At 33.7% G+C, this 27,640-nt stretch overlaps 1 protein-coding gene across 2 annotated transcripts in view; it reads right to left on the reverse strand.

Annotated features, from left to right (window-relative positions):
• LOC123549917 (inositol 1,4,5-trisphosphate receptor type 3-like) overlaps positions 1-27,640 on the reverse strand; it is a 277,938-nt gene that overhangs the window by 209,481 nt on the left and 40,817 nt on the right. Inside the window, exon 1 of one of the 2 annotated variants that reach the window (XM_053546443.1) lies at positions 18,276-18,462. The exons of the other annotated variant lie outside the window; for it this stretch is intronic. Coding sequence (XP_053402418.1) covers positions 18,276-18,311 — 36 coding nt within the window. The 5' untranslated portion in view covers positions 18,312-18,462. Of the gene's footprint in view, positions 1-18,275; positions 18,463-27,640 lie in introns of those variants that run through there. 2 annotated transcript variants of the gene reach the window in all.

The following is a 27,640-nucleotide window of genomic DNA, read 5'->3' on the forward strand; positions in this document are numbered from 1 at the left end:
TGAGTGCTGTAGTTCAAGATATCAGAAACGGTACCTGGTGCAGCTAATTTTCACTACTTGTTTTGCCACAACCTCATATGCAAACAGTTTGATTTATTTATCATCCTGTTGAAAAAAACAGGTTCCATTGCCGATATTTTAAAAGGTAGTATTAATACTTTGGAGATTATGTTTTCGGTTCTGAGATTGTACTGTTGATACATACTAATTAACCATAGACCGATCACAATGGCATATTCTGCATGAAAAAATCCTTAAAATTCGTTTCTAGATCTTCTACATGTAGTTATTTATTGTTGGAATTCATATTATTGACTGCAAATGTACGTATACCTCAAGCCATGAAGTATATCAAATTTCATAATTAAATTAATATATGAAAAAGGAATAACTTTGTATTCACTGAAATATTACAAAATAAAAAGAGATCAGAATGTAGTTCACAATTCATTTTCATATTCATGTCCAAAAATAAACTTCATTTACATTCATTCAATTAGGCGAGTAGTTGTAAATCGTTTATTTACATGTTTTACATATTACCTGAATAAAAATTCCTTTGCTTTTGTTCCGGTGTTAAGGAAATCCTTAAAAGGAATTTTAATTTTATAATTCACATACATGATGAGAAATATCATGTTTTGTATACGATAAGTACCCAGCACATTCTTCGGGAATAAGAGAAGTTTTGAGTAAAGTATCATATTTTATGATGTATTCATAGGAGTTCACCTTAGGACTTGACGCCAGATATATCAGTGTTCTTACAAACATCGTGCCAGAAATGATATTTTGTTGCAGCTGCTAAAGAAACTGAGAGACCCTGTTCAGGCAAAGTTTTGGTGAAACAGACAATAAATGATACAATAAATGACGTTAAAATTTATCTCTTACTCAAAAGAAAGAAAATAATTGGCAAGTTAATTGGCTGCCAATGCCAGTTCGATTAATTGTATTATTTTTCCACATGATTTGTCTGATTCAGCAATGCTGCGAAGGAAGGTTTGTAATGTAATGTTTGGAATTATTCTGCAAAACAATGTGTATCAGTCTTTTAAAAATACAGAGATATTTTTGTAACAATAGCTTACATTCATATAAAACATACACACTTTTAATTATCGAAATAAATATTTTTGACTCTAGTTTGAAAAGTTAATAAACGGTCTTTTTCTGGTGTAAGATTCGTGTAATTGTCTTACTATACACAGAACGAGTTATTTTGTTTGTTTCGTTTTTCTTTAAGGAAATGAAATACTAAGAGCAATAAGAAAAGACTATTAACAGAAACGTTCAAGTAAAGATTTTAACGAATCTGATGTCCCAATCTATCCGCTCTGTTACTTGCTTTGATAAAGAAATGCATTTCTAAATTTCGCTCGTTGATCAGCGACGTCTTTAAAACATTTAACTTAAAATATCAAAATACATCCAAAATTTAAAAGTGTTTTCATGTTCGATTATTATTATTGTTCATTATCATTGTCAATTGCAACAAAAGGTAAACTATATCTTAATAAAATTGGGCAACTAACCTTATTATTTAAGTTTTAAAGTACAATGTAAGTGTACCAAATTATAATGAATACCTTACAAAAAGCGACCCACTCACGCAAAACACTGAAAAGGATAAGAAGTTCCTAGAAGAAAACAATAAGTGACAGTTCACTGTCTGGAAGCATTCAGCATATCGACTTAATCAGAACCACAGAACGTAAATCAAGCGACTTCCAAATCGATACCGTAATTGCTTTAGCAGACGGGGTACTGTATACACTTCTCAAGAAGATGCATTCCAAAGGAATGAATTATTATAAGAGTTCAAAATGGCTGTCGAAATACATCACAAAATGCAAGTTTAAACAAGAGGGCCATGATGGCCCTATATCGCTCACCTGTTATCATTGCACTTGAGGACAAGAAGGTCCTCAGAAAAAAATATCTAAGTCCAAAGGACAGGAACAACAAAGGAAAGAAATTTAACCAAAAAAAAAAAAAAAAAAAAATTCTTACAAGGTACAGATATGTCAAAATACACCTAAAAATTGGAGGTACCATCCATGTTGTACCACAGAAAAGTGGTCTCGGTTTTTCCCTACGGCCAATAATAAAAAAGTTACTAAAAATAAGCTATTTATATTAACGTAAAAGGGAAGTAATTAAAAAGAAAATTATTGTAAGTGAACAAAAGAAGGATCTGCCAAATAAATCTATAGACATAAATGAAATTTCAGATACGGAGATATACCCATTTTAATTTGAAATAAAGGGAGGTAATTTGACATAAAATCAGTCCATAGTTATCTACCCTGATTGGCTCAGTCCAACTAATGACAATAATGAAATTTCAAATAAGTTCTATAAGTACTTACTGATATAAATCCATTTTGACTACAATCAGGGGAGGTAATCAGATATAAAATAACTCTGGAACCTACGATTGGATCTGATTTGTCATGGAATCCAAGATTTATTGTTGTTGAAGATATTTTGGAAGATTGTATCAAATAAAACCATAAATGAAGTCTCTATATGGCTGCAAAAGCCAAAATAGCCAATTTTGGACATTTAAGGGGCCATAACTCTGGAACCCATGACGGAATCATCTGGCCAGTTCAAGAAAGGAGCCAAGATCTTGTGGTGATACAAGTTGTGTGCAAGTTTGGTTAAAATCAAATCATAAATGAAGTTGCTATTGTGCAGACAAGGTCAAAATAGCTAATTTTGGCCCTTTCAGGGGCCATAACTCTGGAACCCATTATGGGATCTGGCCGGTTCAATGAAAGAACTGAGTTTTTATGGCAACACAAGTTTTGTGCATGTTTGATTAAATTCAAATCATAAATGAAGCTGCTATTTTGCAGACAAGTTCAAAACGGCTAATTCTGGCCCTTTCAGGGGCCATAACTCTGGAACCCATAACGGAATCTAGCCAGTTCAAGAAAGGAACCAAGATCTTATAGTGATACAATTTGTGTGCAAGTTTGGTTAAAATCAAATCATAAATGACAAGGTCAAAACAGCTAATTCTGGCCCTTTCAGGGGCCATAACTCTGGAACCCATAATGGGATCTGGCCAGTTCAAAAAGGAACCAAGATCTTATGGTGATACAAGTTGTGTGCCAGTTTGGTAGAAATCAAATCATAAATGAAGCTGCTATTGTGCAGACAAGGTCAAAATAGCTGATTTTGGCCCTTTCAGGGGCCATAACTCTGGAACCCATAATGGGATCTGGCCAGTTCAAGAAAGGAACCGAGATCTTATGGTGATACAAGTTGTGTGCAAGTTTGGTTAAAATAAAATCATAAATGAAATCACTATCGTGCAGACAAGAAATTGTTGACGGACGCACGGACGGACGGACTGACGATGGACGACGGGTGATCACAAAAGTTCATCTTGTCACTATGTGACAGGTGAGCTAAAAATGATGCCATTTCTGAAACTTTAGTGTACACTAAAACCCGTGTGTGGCTAGCCAACGAATGATTTACCATAAATTAAGATTGTCGACAATTCATTTTATTCATTTTACATAATAAAATATTTCCTTGTAGATGTAAGCTTTTAAACTTATGATTAAACCACTCGACTGAATGAAGTAAAGCATTCAGATATGGTCAGATGAGATATGAATACATGAATTTACACACTAACGTATCTGAACTTTGAGCACAAAGATGACATCAATTAACGACAGGCGGAGGAAAATGTAAGACAAAGACTACTTAAGATCCGCTTAACTATTTAAAAGTTTCTTCCATCAGCAATTTGTTCCCTTCGTAAAATAAAATTAAACCATATTTATTAATGCTTAATTATCAGTAGCTTTGATCGGTATTGCTCTTAATGAAAGTCTAAGACATATTCTGATACAAAAGGCTGTATTCGGACTTATGCTTCAGAAAAGTGTTGTCACCATGACAGGAAATTAAATATTTTCAATCGGTGCTAAAGAACAAAGATAATTCATGCAATCAAATAAGTTAAATCTAACTGAATAATTAAAAAACAAGCCTATGTATTCAATGGAAATAATTACCACTTATCTAACCGAGAACGAGTTTCAGATAAATACCAATTATAAAGGGGGCAAATCTTAATTTCAATTGTAAATATGCACGTAACATAATGTACAGTGATAAATCAACTTTTGATTCATAAAACTCTTTAGTTGTCTGTAAACTATAAAGAAAATGTCTTGAAAGCGGTAGTGACACAATATGTTGTGGTACAAAATACAAGGAACACAGCTGTATTTTATGTAGTGTTCATAAAAATCATATAGTATTACATGTATCAGCTGTACTTTATGTTATACCCATAAAATTTTAAAATATAAATTAGTTGTACCATACAATACTCATAAATTATTATTCAACTTTACAATATTACACACTGTATTAGGTCAATTGTGCACATCATATGAAGAATGTAGAGCTAACAACTGGGCCAATATGAGAAAAGCAGGGCCAATACGAGAAAATGGCAAATACGGAATTCAAGCATTTTGATTGGTTCAAAAGAGAGGGCCAATACGGAGAAGTCACTTCCGATAGATTTTTAAATGGCGCCATTTTGTTTTACATAAAAATTATAGGTTACAATAATTTTCACATTTTTGACAAAAATATTATCTAACATATTCATGTAATAACCAAGTATACTTGAGCGGACATACGATGTCGATGTTCGTCTTTGTAGGTTTATAACGATACTTTCGGCTTATTCAGTGTTGTGTACTAACAAGCTCCAATCAGAAATCCTGACAATTTTCAAGGAAAAGACATTTTGATAGTGTGGATTTTTGTGCAAAGAAGTCTTATAGTGTTAATGCCAATATTCGAAAGTTGAATGATAAAATCGTCATTTATCAAGCAATTTCATATTGGCCTAGTTATTTGTCCTCGGGCAGTCGTATATGTTGATTCTATGGAAGCGTGAAAAGGCCATCAGACGCTAATACGTTTTATTACTTTCAAGGATATGTGATATGTTTTTCACAAACCAAGGTTCCTGTTCAAAAGGGTAAATAAAATAAGTAACTGGAATATCTACAGACATGTTGTATTGAAAATTTTGAAAAATACTTTTCAAAAAGCCGGCCTTCAAGTGGGATGAAATACATCAACCTTAAACATGACAATGTTTCCTCGCAATTACTAGTACTAATCAGCTTCTAAGGACAAAAAGGTTACTGTGTTTGAACGTCAACAAAATATGTGAAAAAATCCTTTGGAAGCATACAACGCTGCCAAACAACAGAATAGCAGTCTCGGTCTGATTGTGTCTGTTCATGAGGGGTTATGAAATGTGTGCAACATTTCTCACGCCCACTAGCACCGGCTTACGCGGAACTCTATTATAGTGAAAATGCATGTACCCCATGATCACAAAGGATCAGAAAATATAACAACAATGAGTCCAAGTATATTTGCTATATCTAACCCTATATGACCAGTTTTTATTTCCAAAGCCGAATAAGTTTTGTCAGGGCGCAGATAAACAACTAGGAAAGCCCTGGGTTCAATCATGTTTCAGTGTCTTCATAGTGTGTCTCTTGAAGGGTATCAAACTGTTTTAATCGTTGATAGAAATAAAATGACTGAACAAAACAATCATTTATCAAACTAAGTCTAGCTCATGCAAATAGACAGCCTGGTGATGTATAGCTTGCGTCAAAACACATGAAACTGTTTCCTAGAAAGAAACAGTACTGTCGTCTTAGCTTGTTGGGCGACACCCAAGAGCATCTCAGACATTTCCAGTGTCTGGACCCCGGATCTCTGGATTGCAGTCAAGTGTGGTTTCACTAGACCATAGTGACACACCTTGCAACAATTTTCTATAGGGGAAATAGATATAATCGTTTAAGTAAATGCGTTTTATCAATGTTAGTCAGTGGAAATGGATTGGCTACAAAGAATGACATCATTTCCTCTATTTTTGTAAACCCATTTCTTTCACTTTATCATCGATTAACAACATTAACATTTATTAATTTATTTTTAACTGATATCTGGCACGCAACTTTTTCCCTTTCCTCCAGACCTCATTCAGTATTGTGTAAACACATGTTATATTTCGAACTAGTAAATCATTCACGAATCAAATTATTGTCTCTGTTTGAGTCCTTCGTTTTAAACACCCTTCCAAAAGAGTTGAATGTTTAGGAAACACTTTATTGCCACCCAAAGATTCCAATAGTTTCATCGAAACACGACTCATTTAAGCGTGATGAGAATATCTGAAATGTTTTAGATAGACACTTTCCACTCAGCTGTGATTTCTTGTTGTAATCGTTAGACATAAGCAATCCAAAGGTCTCTATTTTTATTTATTTTTGCGTTAAATGTACCTAGTTACCTGAAACATTTATCTCATTTTCGCTTTCAGTTCTACAAAATTGCATAGACGTATAACGAACTTACGCTTTGAACCACAATTTTGGCAGCATTTTCTAAGAAAGCAAGTAACCATTGGTTTGTTCGATTAGACACAGATATGATTTCAGATAACGTAAAAACTTTAGTTAGACATGCAAATTTTGATATATCTTTTCTGATATGATACTATTCAAACTATTCAAACTTGGTATAGACATGCACCGATGATTATTTATCTTCTTGAAATTATCAGAATTGTATATAGGCGTTAATATTTGCCATTGGTTGAAAAGGAATTTAATATTCTTTTGATTCAAACTAGACACTGCATTAAAATGTTACGCTAATAACATTGAATAAATAAATGTGTAGTTAATTTTATATTCAAACTAACAAATGATACAATTAGAAAAAAAATGACAATTCTCTAAATCTTTTGTGCCGTAGCACACATAAGTCGTGTATTTTATTGTACGATAATGGTAGTGTAATTATCAAAGCAATTTACTTTCAGGTACAAACATTGATAGTTATTTCTTTTCTGAAATGGCCTGGCACTTTATTAGCTTTTTGTCACTTACAGTTCATTTTAAGTTACAAGTTTTTACTATAATGTCGCAGAGGCAGTTTGCTCCCGGTGTATTTACAAATACGTATTAATACCTCTATGATTTTAGCTGAATGTTTCGCATCTCAAGAATTAAAACAAAAATGCGATATAGAATAAATTTTGAAAGCAGACCGACATGATAATGACCATCTGGCTCTTAGATAATATTTATTATTCAAACTTGGTTTGTAGATTCCAACATTAGAAAATCTGTATTTTTAAAGGAGAGCTTACATGTGAGTGGTAAAGGAGAATCCCGACTTGAAATAACTCACTCCTCACCACTCTGATTTCGAAACATTGTTGGGACTGTAAGACATGCTATTTGAAGGTTTTACTAAATGACGGCCGTTCTTCACAGGTACCAGCTTTTAGTTACACGAATTGATTGCAAACAAATATATGCAAATGAATGCATTCAATTGTGCTGTATATTATATTTCCATACAGGAACATGATACACGAAGAGCAACATGTATGCGGCCACCGGAATATCACAAAGCAGTTGTATTAAGATCAGCATCTACTAATAATTTAATTTCATATTTCACGTCTAGAAATAAACTTTAGTTTGATTTTAGAAGGATTGGTTTAGCTGTTGGTAAACTCGTACAGTCATATGATATTTCATGATAATAAGTATATTTCCTTTACTCTTGTTCCATAGGTAATGAATGGAAACGTAGTATTTCATTTTTATGGACTTCAGTCATTTTTAATGAGACAATAAGTCCCAAACCAACAGAAGATAGCTTCATCCAGTTATTTCTGTCAGTCAGATACGGATAACAATAGTATTTTCAAATTGACCCCTTCGTTATTAACTTCGCAGATTGTCTTATACAAGTGATGGTCTCTGTCTTAACTTACTAATGCACTGATCTAAAAAGCTAAGATAAACCCAGTTTCAATATAAAAAGACGATGCTGACTTTAAGACATTTGTCATTAAATGGCGTTTAACTTAAGTAATTATATAATATTCAACACATATGTTGTTTAAGGTTAGTGAAGAACTCATGGAAGCAATACAATTACAAAAAAGAAGATGAGGGAGAAAAAACCCAAAGAGAAATAACCAATAGGAAGAGCTTCGTTTCAAGAACGCACTCCCAAAATCAAAACACAACAGTAGCATAATTCTGTAGCCATGCTCAAATGACAGACATATACACATAAAACATAGACAAAGCACAATAAACAGACAACAAGGAAGAAACATTAAGCAACCCTATGGGATACCGTTACAGGTCAGTTTAAATTAAAGTCATCCAACCTGGTGAATCACTTATATACAAATTGGTAAACACCAGTTAAGGCCTGAAGAAGCAGGTCAGAAAGAAAATATCGAAACAGCTCAGTCACCGTGGGCTTTAAGAACTGACTGTTACTGAGTCTTCCACCTGACTTGTCCTGTCAGACGTTACCAAAGGGGAAAGCATAACACCCAACTATAAAAGGGCTGAACATCAAACATGCGATGCGTCTAAAAATTGTGGGGTCACAACCTATGTTTATAAAACTTTTTATAATCTCTTCAAAACACTTGGAAAATGAACACGGTCCAGAATTGTACGAAGTTTATTAATAATATTTCAATAGCCTTTGATAAATCTTGACGCAAAATTGTCATTAGATTACAATATAATTTTAAAATTAAATCTGAATTCCGGTGATAAAATTTAGCAAAATATGTATGAAGTTTATAATAGTGGTAGCCTAGTCGAATGAGGCTTTTGTTGATACTTTCATTTCTTTCATTCAAATCGTGAGCGTGACTGCAGGCTCCAGCAAAGCTGATTAACTGAAAAATATACTTCCAATAAGGTGTTACGCGGGGTAAATCTCGACAGGTGAAATTAATAATACTAAAATAAAAATTAAATCTCTTATCACGACCCCAAAATCAATTCGGCAAACTATCTTATATCGACTTCATTCGCGCTCGGGAAGTTGTGGTGTCAAGTTCAAATATCGAATTTACTGAGCATGATGTAATGTTGCTTATCTATTTCTCCACTATCACCAATTATCTTGTATTGTACCGTACTACTAAACAATAATGTTCAAGTAAGCGAGGAAATTTACAAATGACTTTTGGATTACTGAACCACTTTCCAAAATCTTAGGCATGATGATTGATGACAATGTTCTTTGTTTTCTTATTAAGAAGTAATTTATTTAACGTATGTCAAGAACACAAACTGTAACTCAACACGAGAAAAGGCAGATAATGACTGTTAAATAGTCTTCCCTGCATGAAATAACATTAACCATTCGGCTCCATAAAGCCAGGTATTACATTTGTTTATTGTGTCTTTAAGAAACAAAACATAATCAAGCTAAGTATTATGAAATAGTCTAGTACGAATGAAGAAACGAGTTTGAAGGTATGTATCCATCCGCTGATAATGTCTTTAATTTATAACTGTTCGCTTTCTTTGTATCAGGAATTCTTTATTTAAGATATCAAAAGTCGGCTTTGTTTTTGCTAATTATTATTGTCAATACTAACTAAAGGTTCACTATCTTTAACATAATTATAATGGGTACCCTCATGGCGCCAAACTCTTTATTTAAGTATGAAATTATTGTAACTGTGCCAACACAAAATTATGATGTATACCTTTCTTTATAATGAGATAAAAAGCGACGCACGTACTCTTAACTTCTAACTGGATAAGATGTTAACAAATCTTGATATAAAGTGAAAAAGACCCTCTGGAAACACTGAACATATCCAGAAACAAGCGCAGCCACACACCATAAACCAAGCGACTCCCGAATCGATACCGTAATGATTTTAACAAACAAAATATTGTTACAGTATATCCTCGCCAACGAAATATTATCGAAAATGGATGAATTACTGTACCATAATTCAAGCAATATATATTTTTGGGTGGGTGGGGAAGGTTGGAGTAATACCAAAAAAAATGGAAGTTGATAAAGGGAAACCATACCTTCTTATCTCATCAGCAAACAAGTAAAATTAACCCCACGAAACTGGTGTATGGTAAAAGCGTTTCTTGCATACCAGACGGGGATTTCCGGTATCTTTACCGGTGCTGGAAAAATCCATCTTACACCCCGGGGTGTAAGATGACTCTCGTGCTGTAAATGACGTATAACGAACTACAGATATGTTAAAGATTTATGTAGTAATTTATATTTTATTTAAAAAACGCAATAGAAATTCAATACCTTGACAGTTCCTATTGGTTCCTGATAGTATATTTCTCGATTCAAATCACGTTATTTTATCAAAAAATCATAACGTTACGCTGCAACTCATAAAACAAAACCGGAACTAAACATTGTTGTTTGTTTTGAAACGTCATGACGTCTTTCCTGTTTACGGACGTTGGTTTCCCGCGCTTTGTTTAAATACACTGCCATAAGAAATAGTTCTAAAAAGAAAGCCGTTCGATTGATTTTATTTATATTATTATTTCTTGAAATCGGTATGCAAGAAAAAGATTCTGTCACTGGTTATAGGTGCAGATGGAAATATCCGGCTCTCGAGTAACTGCAGGGAGCCTCGTTACCGCCTAAACAGTTACCCTCGAGGCCGGATATTCCCATCTGCACCTACAACCAGTGAAAGAATCTTATATTCTTCAACTAGGGTTGGTACTGATCACTTGTGTGAAGTTTCATTAAATTGTGTGCAAGGGTTCGGAAGATTAGGCGCGCACAAGATTGCATATCCTTTCCGCAGCCTTAACGTACTAAAACGTATTAGCGTCTGATGGCCCTTTCACGCTTCCGTAGAAACAACATTTATTACACGAAACTTATTTTGAAAATATTTCTGAAATGTCTAGGTCTGCAGCTCTCAAATACGGTTATATCTTACATCTGAGGCATATACTGACACTCTCAGACAACATCAAAAATGACATTATGAGCGATTTGATGAAGTTCCAAAATTATCAATGTACCCTTGGTCCGTTACGGACCCCTGTGGGATTTCTGTTTATCCAGAGCTCAAATATTTTCTTAAGATTAAAAGCTGACACGCTGCACTAAAGCCCAGGTAATTTCAATTCGTAATAAAGTGCTGAAATTTGGCTCCCCAATAGCAAAAAAAAAAAAAAACAAGTCCACGCGCATACATTTAGACGGGTGACCCTGCGCGTGACCCTGACTATCTACGAATCAAAATGCGGCTTTCGTTTTCAAGTTTAGCATTTCTACTTTCATTTTATTTACTTCCGGAAATAGCTGAAGGTCGAGTGACGTCATTTTCTGTGTTGTCAAAAACATACATATGCCTGGCGAGATTGCATAAATATGTGCTGGCCGTCCTAAGGTTATTAGAGAAATCATTTTTTATCTAAAAATCATGCTTTTTTCGACATTTTTTAACACGTCTGTACGAAAACTGACGTTTGAGACAAAATGGCTAAACTAAAATGCATTTTAGGAAATCTGTATATCCTTTCCGCAGCCTTAACGTACTAAAACGTATTAGCGTCTGATGGCCCTTTCACGCTTCCGTAGAAATAACATTTATTACACGAAACTTCTTTTGAAAATATTTCTGAAATGTCTAGGTCTGCAGCTCTCAAATACGGTTATATCTTACATCTGAGGCATATACTGACACTCTCAGACAACATCAAAAATGACATTATGAGCGATTTGATGAAGTTCCAAAATTATCAATGTACCCTTGGTCCGTTACGGACCCCTGTGGGATTTCTGTTTATCCAGCGCTCAAATATTTTCTCATAGATTAAAAGCTGACATGCTGTACTAAAGCCCAGGCAATTTCAATTCGTAATAAAGTGCTGAAATTTGGCTCCCCAATAGCAAAAAAAAAAAAAAAAAAAAAAAAAAACAACAAAAAACAAGTCCACGCGCATACATTTAGACGGGGTGACCCCTGCGCGTGACCCCTGACTATCTACGAATCAAAATGCGGCTTTCGTTTTCAAGTTTAGCATTTCTACTTTCATCTTATTTACTTCCGGAAATAGCTGAAGGTCGAGTGACGTCATTTTCTGTGTTGTCAAAAACATACATATGCCTGGCGAGATTGCATAAATATGTGCTGGCCGTCCTAAGGATATGCAGACTGTATGTACATAGTATGTGAACAAGAAACAAAGTCCCATAACTCTGCAATTTTTGTTGTTGAAAGAACCTAACATGCCCCATGCACAATTACTGTTGTTACTGATCACTTGTTGAAGTTTCATTAAATTGTGTCAAGGGGATGAGGAGATATGGTGCGCACAAGATTGTGTCTATGTATATAGTAAAGTAACAAAAAACAAAGTTCCGTAACTCTGCATTTTTTTTTCTGAAAGAACCTAACATTCCCGATGCACCACTACTGTTGTTACTGATCACTTGCGTGAAGTTTCATTAAATTGTGTCAAGGGGATGAGGAGAGATGGTGCGCACAAGACTGTGTCTATGTATATAGTAAAGTAACAAAAAACAAAGTTCCGTAACTCTGCAATTTTTTTTCTGAAAGAACCTAACATGCCCCATGCACAACTTCTGTTGTTACTGATCACTTGTGTGAAGTTTCATTAAATTGTGTCAAGGGGATGAGGAGAGATGGTGCGCACAAGATTGTGTCTACGGACAGACGGGACAGACAGACAGACAGACGGACGGACGGACGGACGGACGGACAGACAGACAGACAACCTGAAACCAGTATACCCCCCTTACAACTTTTTTGTCGGGGTGTACAATAATGTTTTGTCGAGTGGAGTTCTAAATGATGTACTAGTGATATAAAACATCCAGCTAGATGTAAGACAATAATCAACAAAGCTTACTTTAGTTTCCATATATTTCATACATCTTCTACACTGGGTTAGATGTAATAAAATCTATTGACTCCTTGAAGCACAGAAAGCAGCAAAGCAAAACTACAGAAGACTCGGTTTGATTGAGTTAATGAAATATGCAACATCCCTCATATCCACCTAGCACCGGCTTAGGCGGAATTCTATTATAGTAAAATTAAAAAGTAAGGTAATAATAAACAAAGGCTACTTAAGGTTCCATATGTTTGATGCAGTTTCTACGCTAGGCCAGATTTGATAAAATCATAAGAGGCTACTTTAAATTCCATATATTTTTTATACATCTAGCAACTGCAATCTGTTTATTTCATTGATAAAAGCATTGTACAATTAATTTGTAATACTATGACACTTTGATCGCTTTTGCAACAAATTAATTACTTGTTATATTACAAGTAGTATGGAGATTCTCTTATTATGATTTCTAGGATTGCAAAGACATTGAGAGGCAAAAGTTTTGTTACAATGATGGCAGGAAATTGAATATCGATGTATTTCCATTTACAGTTGAATAAGGTTTAATCCAATTGGATGTTTGTAACCAGCCAAAATAAGTGGAAGAAACAGTCCACGTACTGTATACGGCAGGAAAAAGAGCTGAAGAGGAATATTAGTAAATAAATCGGACAGGTTTGAAGAAAATGGTCGTCACTGAGTTGATATGACCTTCAATTTAATGACCGTTTTTTTTGTAAATATACGCTGTGAAGTTTGAATGGCATATGAAATGCAGTACGAGATCAAAGTGCTTAGGATTTCAAGAAGCACAAAAGAAATTTGATAAATTATTACATATGTGTAAACTAGAGAAATGAAATGTCTACCATATATGGATGTTTTGTTTTCAATCTAATTTAGTGCTTATCAAATACAGTTACGGCCATTTCTAACCCGACACTTTTCAAATTCCGTTTTCTCGAATATGGTTCAATGTATTAGTTTGAAATTATACATAGATTTATTTGGCTGCATAGGCTGTACATAAATTATAAAATCGTTCAATCGTGACGATCTGGCAGTTTTGCACCTGGTACATGCACGATTTGAACACTTTGTACGAGGAAATGTTGGTAAGCAAAAATATCGATTTTTGTTTTCATTTAGTTATTCTAGAATTCTATTCACCCTGAAAAAAAACATAACCCAGCTATTAAAATTGTAATTGTTAGGATGAATATTCAAGAGCGCGGCCGCGAAACAGCATGTTGCAAGCCGGACATTCACCCAGACACGTAAGTTAACCGGATTCTTTTAAATAACGATATTTTGACTGCAAATACTTACAAAATGAATCTAATCACAATAAATTATAATACAAATGTAGATTTATCAGTGAAATTTTAATATTGAGTTATTTTCTTTACAGGTTGCCCGAGTGTTTGGCCCTTGTGCAGGAATGGAGTAATATTCCCCAACTATATGCTGTCGATGAGGCAAAGGTGTGTGCATGTTGTGATATCCATGGAAGGACACACAAATTATAAATTACTTGGACGTATAAACTGCTCTGTGATTCAGTGACTTTTCATATGGCATGTCAAACGTTGCTTAATTATATAACCTATATTATTATTATTGTATATCTATTATTGTTATTCAGTGTCGTGTCATTCAGATTCTACATTTTGCTTTTATTATTGTATATGTCGTTATTCTTATTGTATGTTCGATATTCTTATGGTAAAAGTCATTATTGTTATTCTATATTTCGTTATTGTTATTGTATCTTTGATATTGTTGTTCAATGTCGTGTCATGCATATTTTAAGTCTTACCATTGTTATTGTATATGTCGTTATTCTTATTGTATGTTCGATATTCTTATGGTAAAAGTCATTATTGTTATTCTATAGTTCGTTATTGTATCTTTATTATTGTTATTCAATGTCGTGTCATTCATATTCTAAGTCTTACCATTGTTATTGTATATGTCGTTATTCTTATTGTATGTTCGATATGCTTAAGGTAAAACTCATTATTGTTGTTCAATATCTGATGATTCTATTTATAAAACGTGTCATTCATATTCTATGTTATGTGACTGTCTTTGTATATCGTCGCTGTGCTATTTATATCCTTCAGAATGATGTAATTATTTCCCATATTTTGTAACAAGGCTTTCCATTGGCTCGTCATAAACGAAAGTAGACCACGTTTCCATCGAGAAATGGAGAGAACATATTCTCTTACTTTTACGTTTTGGTCAGTACCAAATTGTTAAGAATGTTTATCATTGGTGATTTTGTTTTCTTGCCGGTTAGATGCGTGTCGGTTCCTAAGAGAAGCCAATTTTTCTATTAATTCTATTTTAGTAACAACGACCTAAGTGACCTTGACCTGACCCCAGCCAAAAGAATTCCCCCAAGGGGTTTGGTAAGAACCCAAAGTATGAACCCAATACCCCTTACGATTCAAAAGTTAATTAAAAAGATATGAATTGTAGATAACTTCTATTTTAAGAAATAATGACCTTGACCTTTGAGGTAGGGATCCGGGTTTTGCGCACGACACGTCACCTGATTATGGGGAATATCTATGCCAAGTAATATTAAAATCCCTGAATGAATGTTAAAGTTATAGACCGGACACAAAATTGCATTAAAATGCCCTGTTTACATTTGACCTTTGAGGTAGGGATCCGGGTTTTGCGCATGACACGTCATCTGATTTTGGGGAACATCTGTGTCAAGTAATATCAAAAATCCCTTGATGAATGACAGTTACGGACCGGACATGAAATTGAATAAAAAAGCCCTGTTTACATTTGACCTCCAAGTGTGACCTTGACTTCTGAGCTAGGGGTCCGGGTTTTGCGCATGGCACGTCTTTTGATTATGGGGAACATCAGTGCCAAGTAATATTAAAATCCCTTGATGAATGACACAGTTATGAACCGGACACAAAATTGCATTAAAAAGCCCATTTTAACTATGACCTCCAAGTGTGACCTTGACCTTTGAGGTAGGAGTCTGGATTTTGCGCATGACACTTTGTCTGATTATGGGGAACATCTGTGACAAATAATATTAAAAATCCCTTGATGAATGACAGAGATATGGACCAGACATGAAATTGCATAAAAAACCCTGTTTATATTTGACCTCCAAGTTTGACATTTACCTTTGAGCTAGGGGTCCGGATTTTGCGCATGACATGTCGTCTGATTATGGGGAACATCAGTGCCAAGTAATTACAAAATCCATTGATGAATGACAGAGTTATGAACCGGACATGAAATTGCGAAAAGAAAAGTCCAGTTTACCGTTTTCCAGTGTGACCTTGACCTACGAGATTGGGGTCCGGGTTTGCGCATGACACGTCGTCTGGGTAGTTTCCATTTTAGCGGTCCCCACTGACTTTGACTATTTATTTTAGGAGGGTTGTGTTTAAATTCTTGTTTAAATACCATAGCGCTGGTATGGGGCCAGAAGAACTAATGGAAAAAGCAGGGGTGTGGGGGCGACAGCCCCCAAAGTAACATGACATCATAACGTATTTCCGACCGGGGACCGCTAAACTGGAAGTGTCCCCGTCGTCTGATTATGTGGAACATTTGTGCCAAGTAATATAAAAATCCGTTGATGAATGACAGAGTTATGGACCGGACATGAAATTGTGGACGGACGGAATGACGGATACAATAACGAATAACGAAATATAGAATAACAATAATGGCTTTTACCATAAGAATATCGATTCTTGCATAACAGACGGAGATTTCCAGTATTTTACCGGTGCTGGAAAAATCCATCTTACACCCCGGGGTACATACAATAATAATAACATACAAATATAATTTAGCAACGTTTGACATGCCATATTTTCACATTGTTAGAATTTTGCCTGATGCCATTTTGTGAATTCGGATTTTAAAGTGGTATTTTTTATTTGTTAAGTTTTAGACCTATATGTTTTTCAATTGGGATTAAATTATATATCTTTAAAATCTGAACGAAATCCGTTCACAGATAATCAAACTACATGGCATTATATAGGTGTCGGTTAGAAATGGCCGTAAGTGTATAATCAATAAAGTTTTATAAAGACAGTTTTTATTCGACATAAACAATCGTTTTTTTTTTATTTCAAAAATACGTTTGCTTAAAAGGGAATTGATACAGTGTGGACCAATTCATAAAATATCAACGCACCGGTATCATAACGCTTTAAGCGTGGTTGATAAGGTTGAAGTCACATCATAGAGCCCGAACAGAGGGAATGAGGTATGTTGGACTGTGTCAAAGCCAATAAGTTAACCAAGCAGTTAATGTTAATATAAACAGTTAAAATTATGAGTACAAAATTCTTTGAAAAGTTACTAGTCAAATCTGAATAGATCTAATCAAGTATGCTTTGGACAAAGGAGGACAGTGCTTAAACCAGGCGGTTTCCGAATAAAATATTATATGCGATTTTGTCGTTTTGTTTGCTGAAATTATGGTACATATCGTATTTACCAAGATGAATATTTTATACTTATTTAAGCGATTTCTAGTATATATTGCATTTACATGTTAATAAATTTGTTTTTTAGTTTGCAACAAGTTTTCGTATAAATATTATTTGCATACAATTTTATCTATTCGTTCTTGGAAAATATGGTATATAATCTAATCCTTACGTTTATGTTAACACTCCAAATAAATTTTTAAACATCCGTGTAGTAAAGCTAGTTTCGTATTTATGCCATTCCAGGAAAAGCAAAGGATACAGTTTTTCAGTGTTAAAGATATAGTAAAACATTTTTTTCTTTTAAGTGTAAAATATTTGATCATACATGTACCAAATATGATTGCTCTTAAACTTCCACTCTACTTTGAACGAAACTCTAGGCCTGGTTTTGACACTAGTGCGCCTCCAGTACGGTGCGATTCTCAGAAAATTCAGTGATTTTAAATACAGTGTTAGGCATTTCCATGGCCACATAATGTATTATATATTTGTTCAGAAATTTGCAATGATAGAAAATTATTACTATACTTGTACCGTCACCTCCGGCATTGGCGTTTCTGTTCATCCTTATATGTTTTCAGTAAAGAGCCTACATCAAATACAAGTACATACACATGTAGGCTGTCAAATATTTTAAACTTGTATAACGTTCTTCGCAATATGACAATAAGAAACATTCTAGACTGTGCAGTAAGAACAGCGACCCTACGTTATAAAATTATGGTAAAATGATTACAAATATGGAATATGTTATTCTTATATACTATGTAATAACATGATAGTTATTTAAGGCATATAAGACAATACTTGAACACACAAAAATGACATTTTACAGGTATAACAAACTTTAGCATTAATGTATAACTTTACTGAACACTATTACTCTCTTTTAATAAAAATATTTTGCTTATTTACGAAATACATGTAAGTAAATTTAAATACAGCTGAATAAAAGAAAAAAAATAAACAAGCGTAAAACATTTGTTCATAAACATACCTTTAACCTGCTCTGTACTCTACTCTGATTTCTCATTTCTTTGATGAATTTATTTAGTATATGATTGCGCCTACAGGTTTAGATCCACCTCTTCATACTTGTTATTATCCACTGCCTTAATCTGATATACATATATTTTGTTATCAAGAGCTCTTAGAAATGTATCAAAAACTCTGAACTACGTCCTTACAACATGACTGCTTTCATCGTTCTCACAACTCTGTGAGCAGCCAAATTTATTTATTACATTATAAGCTTTTAACCAGAACCTCTTAACCTGTTGCAAAGCTTTTTAACACCGGTTCACTTTGTAAAGAATATATTATTTCATTACTTCTTAAACTTCTTGCAAGGTATTATATCAGGATTGGATGAGATAAACAGGCTTACAAACATGTAAAACATTTAGTTATCACAAATTCTGCCCTTATCCAGAAAAACTTGAATTCTCTTAGCAACTATCCAGAAGAGTGTGTTATTCTGGCCGCAATCATGAGATATATATCATAATGCGAGTCTCAGCTGGACTATTTATATCATTGAGAAAAGACAGGAAAACATACGCAAGAAGCACTCGCAAAATTATTAACTTAATTAACATTCATGTCGTATTCAGTGGTACATTATGTTGAATCACTGTGAAATAAACACACCAAAGAATTTCAATACTTTAATGGACCTCTTGTGGTGTGACGCATCGTCGGACGTCTTTGTGGAAACCCGCAAGATACTTTTATGTGCACAAGGCGATTCGTGATTACCACCGATAAAATGATTTAAGAGTTATTTTACAACGTCAGAAAGTAAAAAAAAAACTCTGCTTTCCTCGGTACATTGAATTAATTATTATAATATAATGTGTGGACGTAAAATTTTTCACGACAGTGTTACATAAAATATCATTCTACATTTCATATTATTATCTTTCCTTTGTCAAAGGTTTAAAGTTCTTTTCATGAAGGAAAGTTCTATTTAAAGACAATTCCACAGCATGCTTATTCGCTTGACATTATCAAATAAAACACATTTTCTCTTGGTTTTAATTAAAAGCGCTATTGAAATAACGGAACTCTTAACACATACCTTGTTTTTGTCTTCTACGAGCGCTATTACCCACACGTGTTTCAGTGTCATAACACCAAGTGTTTTTAGTATCCTCTATACTTCAATCAGTGAAGAATAACTTAGTATGTAATCTATATAGTAAAGAGCAAGGTTATACTTATATCCCATCAAAGTCACCACTAATAAAGCATATTACTTACAAAACTGATTGAGCGCAAAGTCACTAACTCTGATATAAAACACTTTGCAAAGATTAATGTCTCAAGGCTTCAAATTAATTTCTTAGATAACGGCTAAACAGAGAAATCACTTAGCATTCACTTATTATAATAACATTAGCCTTTCACTGCATCACATTGGGAATATCAAAACTTACAGATATTCTTGCATGGTTATTTTGAGTATTTTCTCATTGCCACAAAACATTCGATTGATTACATACCATGGCAAAAATGTGTCTTGATCTTATTCAGAAAACTAACTTAGCTTGATTTCCTTTGTCATATCAAGTCCCCGATTTTGCTGATTTTTGTGTTTTTAACTACAAGAGTTATAGAGATTGCGCCAAGGGATTGATAGCGTAAGAAACACGGAAATATAGATAAAGTAATATATATTTGTTCACTCTCTCAGTTCGTTTTTGGAAGTAGTGTGTACACACCCTTTCACGAAATATGTTAAATGTATATAATGCCATGATGTTACTACATACCCAGAGATATTTTCATGTTTTAGTCAAAAGGAGAAAAATCTTAATGCTGTTGGTACTGTTTTGCTTTGTTTTGTCCTTCCTTTATTTCATCAGTTATTCTAAACAAATGTTTCAGCAGTGTATTGCAATATGCCTAAATTTCACAAACAAACAAATAAACAAAATATTATTTGAAAAAAGATGTACTATTTTAAGAATTGCCTGGCTTCAAACTACAAAAGGAAGAAAGTCAATAAAATTGTATAATTAGCTTATTCTCACTAAATATAATACAATAAAAACAAAATTGTTTCAGATAGTCAGACATAGATTTCATTTTACACATGTTGTTTTAACTGACCTAGTAGTATTGACAAACCATTTATAAAAACTTAACTACAACATCAACAAAAACCCGTCTCGTCAGGAAATTCCATCGACTAACTTATCTTTTTGTTACTACACTGATGACTTTTGATTTAATTACATTAACATAAGGCGTCAAGCTAGAGTGAGAAAATATTACCTGTATAATCAAAAGAACTAATCGTCATGAATGAACATCACGGTTTTGCAATCGGATGTCATTTCTAGTATGTTTTCTTAACTTTTAACATTTTCCGTACTGCTAAGAAAGGTCGAGTTTATAGTACGTGGTATTTCAAGGGAATATGTTTTTATCCATCAATTCTAAAAGACATCGCATCGCAAAATTCAGCTTAACATGAAAAAAGTTTAATGAAAATATCGTTTCCAATGATTCAGCATCTTACGAGTGTTAAAACTTCTTTTGATGATGTTGGAAACTTAGTGTTTACCTGGTATAATGTATTCGAAACATTCGACCAAAGTATATTATACGAATTTCATAGTAATATAACAACAACCGACCTACCCTAAAGTTTTGGCCCGACCCTAAATGTTTTTGGATAATTTATTTTTCAACTTTTTAGTAAAAAATTGCAAAACTGTACCTTTCATGCTTTAAACAAGGTCAGTGATGTTAGAAATCAACTTACTGATGCTCTAAAGGCATAACCACCTTATTTGTATTCATATTTTGACACAAAAATAATTTTCGAAAAGTCTCACTAAAAAAAAGAAAAACAAAGAAATTCCGACCTACCCACCCTATCTTTTTAGCATGTTACCGGAAACAAAGAATTTTTTAGGCCTTAAGAGTTTTGCACCATGATAATTATGTTCAATATGAAAATAACGTGTGTCTTTAATACTCAAAATCCATAACTAGATCAAAATTCGTAAGTTATGAAACTTAATATGCTTTATTTCTTCAATTATTGCATTTATACCTCTTTGTCTGTCCTAATTTGAAATGTTCACAATATTAGAAAATGATGAACATAAACGCCATTCAAATGCAATGTCTGTTAATCATCATGACAGTACGTTATGACGAAAACATATTGTACAGAAGATTGTTCACGTAAATAATTCCATGATATTAGACTGATAGATATGCCTTTCAAGTGAATATAAATAAGTCAGCCAAATAATATTTTTTCTTTGAATTATCTATATCATTGATTAGTAACTCATATGTAGACGTCATAATGCGATCACCAACTGTCGTGCTATTCATTTATTCCATAGCCCGGGTTTTCCTTGATTTCATTTTAGAATATATGTAGATAATTCGATTGATATTATACATAAATGTATTCAATTCAAAATCTCCAAAAGTGTATAAGATTTTTGAAAATTTAAAACATTGTTGTTATCAATTCTTCAGTTAATCGTCAAGAAGCAGAATTCTGATGAAACTTGATGTGTTTTCATTGCCAATTTCAACAATCTTTGGAATCAAATTTCCAAGCAATTGTTATTTTATTTCTTTTGCCAATAAATCTATTTATAACAGTCAGAATATATACAATAAATGTTAATATAAATCTTAAAAAAGATCTACATTTTAATAATTATAGTAGCATTCTTTTAACCTGAGAAAATGCTTTACACTCGCTTATGTTACTTGTATCAGTCTTTCATCACATCACTTTGGCAAAATATAAAATCTCACCGATATTTTTGTAGAATTGTGTGGATAATATGCCTTCTATTCCCACCTCAGATTGATGATCTAAAAATGTTCCCTTAACTTATTGGCAGGTTGTTGACTAAGGTAAAACTTATCTCCACAGTTATGTTCATTTTATGTTAAAGTTCAGAAAGTATTTTCATGAGTATGCGATTGTAGATGAATATTTAAAAGAGTGAAAGATGAATTTTGGTAAACAGTTATGTTTTAGCCAATATTTGTTGTGTGTTAATATTGTATAGAAATCATTTCTGCATCAGTTAAATAAACCAACATTACGTAAACATTTATTTTAGCACGCTGATTTTTGGAAAAAACCTATGAGGTATTGTCGTCACTTGATCGTCAGCGTTGGCGTCGGTTAAAATTTTTGTTTAGGTCCATCCTTTCTCAAAAACCATAAGAGCTACAGCTCTGAAGCTTTGCACACTTGCATGTCATCATAAGGTGACTTAGTAGGTCAAGAAACATAACTCTGGTATACATTTGGTCAAAATTATTGCCCTTTTTGTATTTAGAAAATTTGAGTTTCTTGGTTAAAATATTTGAATAGTCCACTTTTTCTCCGTAACTATAAGAGCAGCAGCTTTGAAGCTTTGCACACTTGTTTATCATTATTAGGTGACTATGTAGGCCAAGAACCATAACTCTAACTGCATTTTGTCAGAATTATGGCCCTTTTTGTACTTAGAAATTCTACTGACCAGCAGTTGCAGACGAGCGATGGCACCCGTAGGTAGTGCTCTTGTTTATACTGACCACATATATTAAAATTTGAAGGACATGGAGTAGGTAAATTTTACCTGTTTATAAAAATCATGAGAGAAGGTGTACGTTGTCGTGAGGGTCGTAGGTATAAGTTGCCTGTATATAAAATTCAGATATCGTTTGGTAATGCTTCCATTTCCAGTATATCTTTAATAGCTTTTATTGTTGTTTTATTGTTGTTTCAGAAGTACATGAAAAGTTTACTTGTATGTTTCAGTTGACTATTAGTTTTTACAATCTGAACAGGGTTTTGTGAAAGTGTTTGAAAATGCTCTCATGTTTTATTTTTGCAATGACATTAATCAAAATAAGTTTACACAAAATTACAAAGAAAAAATATTTATCAAAATTAATTTTCCTGCAATAAATAAAAACCACAGACGACACGCATTGATACCTACGAGTACATATGTTACGAATTGAGATTGCAAAAGACCTTTATGATACAATCTGCGCAGATACATAGAGAGCAGCGAACTCAATAAAGTATTGTTACGAAGATCTGGAAGACTCATTGTCTTCGTATATTGATTTCAATTGTTTTTTCGCAAATTTTTGTTTGAACAACAGACAACTTTTGAATGCAAGATAGAAAATTGCAGTTATCGCTCGACGGCTTCATTACAAAGCAAGTCCCACGACTGAGCTACGGCTATTGAATCTTTCAACTAAAATTGTGATATCAACCACGCTTTTAAAGCTTGAGGTATTAGGTAGCTTGATGGTAGCGGAAGTGTCGAACGGCCACTGCAATGAGTTGCACTGATTATAACATTAAGACGTAGAATTAGAAAAGACCTTTAATGCATACAATGCTGCAGATACCATAGACGAGCAGCAGAATCTTACCATAGTCTCGATTTTGTTTGGCAAGTTGATGAAAAAATAGTTGACACTTACACAAACGTTGTCAACGGGAAGCCTGGTAAATTAATTCAAGTTTCAGATTGATCCGCAACAGACACTTCCAGTGGGAAACAAAGGAAGAAAAAATGTAAAAACACAAAATAACTGTGGAACTTCACATGCACCATTTGTAAACACAGCACGTGGTCTTGTAAAAACAGTACTGTGTGCTAAAAGAACCATGACTGAGTAACAGCTTTTCATGGTATGGATGATTATGAATTAAATCAATATATTGATGAATATCCATCTGAACTTTCAACAAGAAAACATGATACAATTGTATGATACAATTGTCTGAATGTAATTACAAAGTATATTGGTGAATTATGTGCTTTTTACATATACGGTAAATCTCATCATAAAAACCACTGCTTCAACTTAAATTATGGTACTCTGGCCGCTTCATTAACAAATTTAAATAAAAGTCGAAAGTTTCCATTTTTTCACCAAAAGCGAGGTTTCGAATTAACGACCATAACCACTCAGTCAAGGAGGCCCCAATATATGTTCTCTGAATCAGCTTTGTTGATATGGTATTTTCACATTAGGTTTGAAAATATGCCTGAAAACATTCAGTGCGGAAATGTATTGTTGTCGCTAGTTTTTAAATACCGTTTCTATTGTTTATGAGCATATGACAAACAAAAGATTCAAGATGTTGTTATGAATTAATATTTCACATTCATCCCATGAACATTTTATTACATACAGTTCGACGGACATAAAAGCAATATGCATATGCTCTGATACCGTGTGCAATAATAAAGATTAATTTTACATATTAATCTCATTTATTATGGCTAAATTGAACTGGTCAACTATTTATTATTAAGCTTGTCCTAATTTGTCGTCTGCTGTTCATAAACCTTGACGATGCATGCAAGTCACGTGACATATAGGTATAAATGTAAGCAACACCGTCTTCTGTCCTCTTTCAATACCGGTAAATCGAAGTGGATAAACATTGTATTAGTTATGTCTGCACATGGTCGAGGATCACGGAGAGGAAGGCGGAGAAGGGACGACCCCTCAGCAGGAGAGAAACAAAGGCCAGAGATAGTTATTTGACAAATATAATTCGGCCGATGATAGAGGTATGAACGCTTCGATTATTGATTTTGACGAAATTTTACGGGTGTTCGATATAATGCCACGTAGTGCTCACGTAGTTGGTCACGAATATATGTCGTGCTGGAAACATGGAAAGTGTAGATAGCGTCTAGGATAATAGACACAAATAACGAAATGTAGATGGCGGGTTGAATCTGGCGACTTCTGTAGCTAATTCTACTAGCAATAGCAATAATTTTAGCGAAAACGAGTTGATTTTTACCATATATTGATAATCTGCTTAGGCAGACAAGTTATGACATAACCATGCATGTACCATTCTCTTTAAAGCAACGGATTTGTACAGTTTTGTTGTAAAAGGGTGCGGTGGAACTGACCGATTATGATAACGGTAGTGTTTTGTCCCTGTTTAGTAACAGTAAAAATGAGTGCCGTCGAAGTGTGTAAAGATGATATAGGCTCTACAGAAAAATGGTCTAATGCTTTTATAATATGTCGAACTTCACGAACTACGGAATTATCTTTTTTATTATTAGAAAGGATGCAGTAATTCACGGGGGTACATTTCGGAAAAATTATGACCAACAATTTAGGTGAAAGCAAGCTTAATTCCCTCGTCGTGGTCGGCAATCAATCAGGATTGGTGGCTACGTTGCATGCCTTTGCGTTATGAATACATTTACAAGCGTGTCAAAACCAAAAAAATGTCTGTATTGACTTTAACAAAGGCTAATTTTTAGTTTATCGTGCCATCGCAAAGTTTAGGCGTCACATAAAAAAGAGGCGTAGTGCATTTATTATTTAATATTATTACCCCAAACTTCCAGCACCGCTAGACAATACATATAACCTGATATCTATACCAATCCTAGTAAGATACTGGAAGAATGTTAAGCAAAATTATACAAAAATAGCCGCTTGTTTTATAAATTACCTGTAAATTTTTATACAGCGCGATCATAAATAGCTATTTCGTTTTTATCATAAATACATTTAAAACACTACAGGCACAAAATTCAGACTTTCGGCCGGAAAATACAAAAAACATAATAGAAAAATATATATTAATAAAAAGACGGCAGCAATTTAAAAATATAGAGTTAAATTACTGTCAGGAAATTCTTAGTGACCTGTCTGGTTTATAAATAGAATGTGTGTATTGATAATGGAATGGTCCGTTATTTGGGTAGAAGTGTTATTCAGTTTAATGCGGTTTTTACATTAAAAGGGCAAGGTAAATCATGCTGTTTTCCCTAATCGGTGGACCAGTCTATATATTGGAAATCAAACTACACGTGGCATACGCACGTACATGGTTTATGCGGATTTTAAAAATAAACATGTTGTTGCGATGTTTTAGTAAGTTTTAAAGGATTCTTTGTTCTAAATTTTTATTAATATGTTACTGAATTTATTAACAAAGATAGGTACAGTACACTGGCAGTTCTTGACTTTTTGGATGATTTTGGTTAGAAATAACTTCGGTCAACAACTGTTACATCAAACATTTTGTAATATTTACTTCATTTAAACTTTCGGAACTTTCGACAAATTTGATAGGAAAGCAACAAAAACAAAATAATAATATGCCTCCACCCAGACATATTCTAAAATGTAACTTTCGCCAGTTTCGGGTTTTGAAATTAAAATGAATTAAAGACCTGCTCCTGTCCTACCTTTTAACCTTAAATTGTCACTGAAAAAAGCATAAAAATCCTAAGTATGAACATTGAAGCCTGTCAAATAGAGTCTGTTTTATATAAAATTCTATATAAAATACATGCGTTTTTGCGTGCTAAAGTGTGGCGCGTGGCCGTTAAAGAGGCACCACAAAATAACTGTATTTTGTATTTCCATGATGGTAATTATACATGCTTTGCATGAAGCAAAATGAGAAATAACAAGTCTCTAGTTACAAATTGACAGTGACATAATATAAGGCCAAGACAATGTGTGTGATGGCTTAACATTTTATTGAATTACTGTAGCAATATGTACAGAAATCAGTGTATTTAAATTTCAATCACATTTTGTTTCTACAAAGTAAGATAGCAATTCATCTATAGTTTTGAAACTATGCCGAAAAGAGATTGACCGAATAAGTTTGCAGATGAAGTTGTCAATATACATTTGTTCAGGAAAGGCCTAAATTGTCCACCTGAAAACTTGTAGTATAGTTATATACATGTATTACCTGTATTCTAAGAATGACTTTCATAAAGTTTTTGTGGTGGAAAAAAGTATGTTACCAGGTCGTGGTTGGTCTTTATCTGTTACCTGTTGTGCTCTTGGGTTGCGTGCATACAATAGAATTCGAATAGTTGCGGAGCAGGGCTTTAAGGTTCCCTTTTATATATAGTATACCACATACAATTCGTTTTCGTAAACATTAAAGATTGCGTTTTGTTACCTTAACTCAGAGTTCCATATTTTAGTGAGTCTTGTATAAGAAAAACGTGAACTCGGACTCAAACAAAACATAATAAAAAAGTAGAAAGGTCATTTTGCAAGTAGAGAAATTTCGGTTTGAAAACGTGTAAACAGGTATGACCTAGTAATCGAACTGTACGATTTGGAAATATCCATGCACTGGCCCGTTCCGCTGGACCTACTACGATTGATTAACGGCACAATTATTATAGTAACGTAATCAAATAAGAATGAATAAATAAAAACAACCCTATCATTATTAAAATGCCATGTGAAAATAACACGTATGTGTCCAGAGTTACCCCCGCTGTCGCCAAAACGTCGGTGGGCAGCTTCTTTATCCATTTTTAAAAAATACAGTTTGCTGCGTGA

Source organism: Mercenaria mercenaria, chromosome 6 (genome assembly GCF_021730395.1).
Source record: "Mercenaria mercenaria strain notata chromosome 6, MADL_Memer_1, whole genome shotgun sequence".
NCBI lineage: Eukaryota > Metazoa > Mollusca > Bivalvia > Venerida > Veneridae > Mercenaria > Mercenaria mercenaria.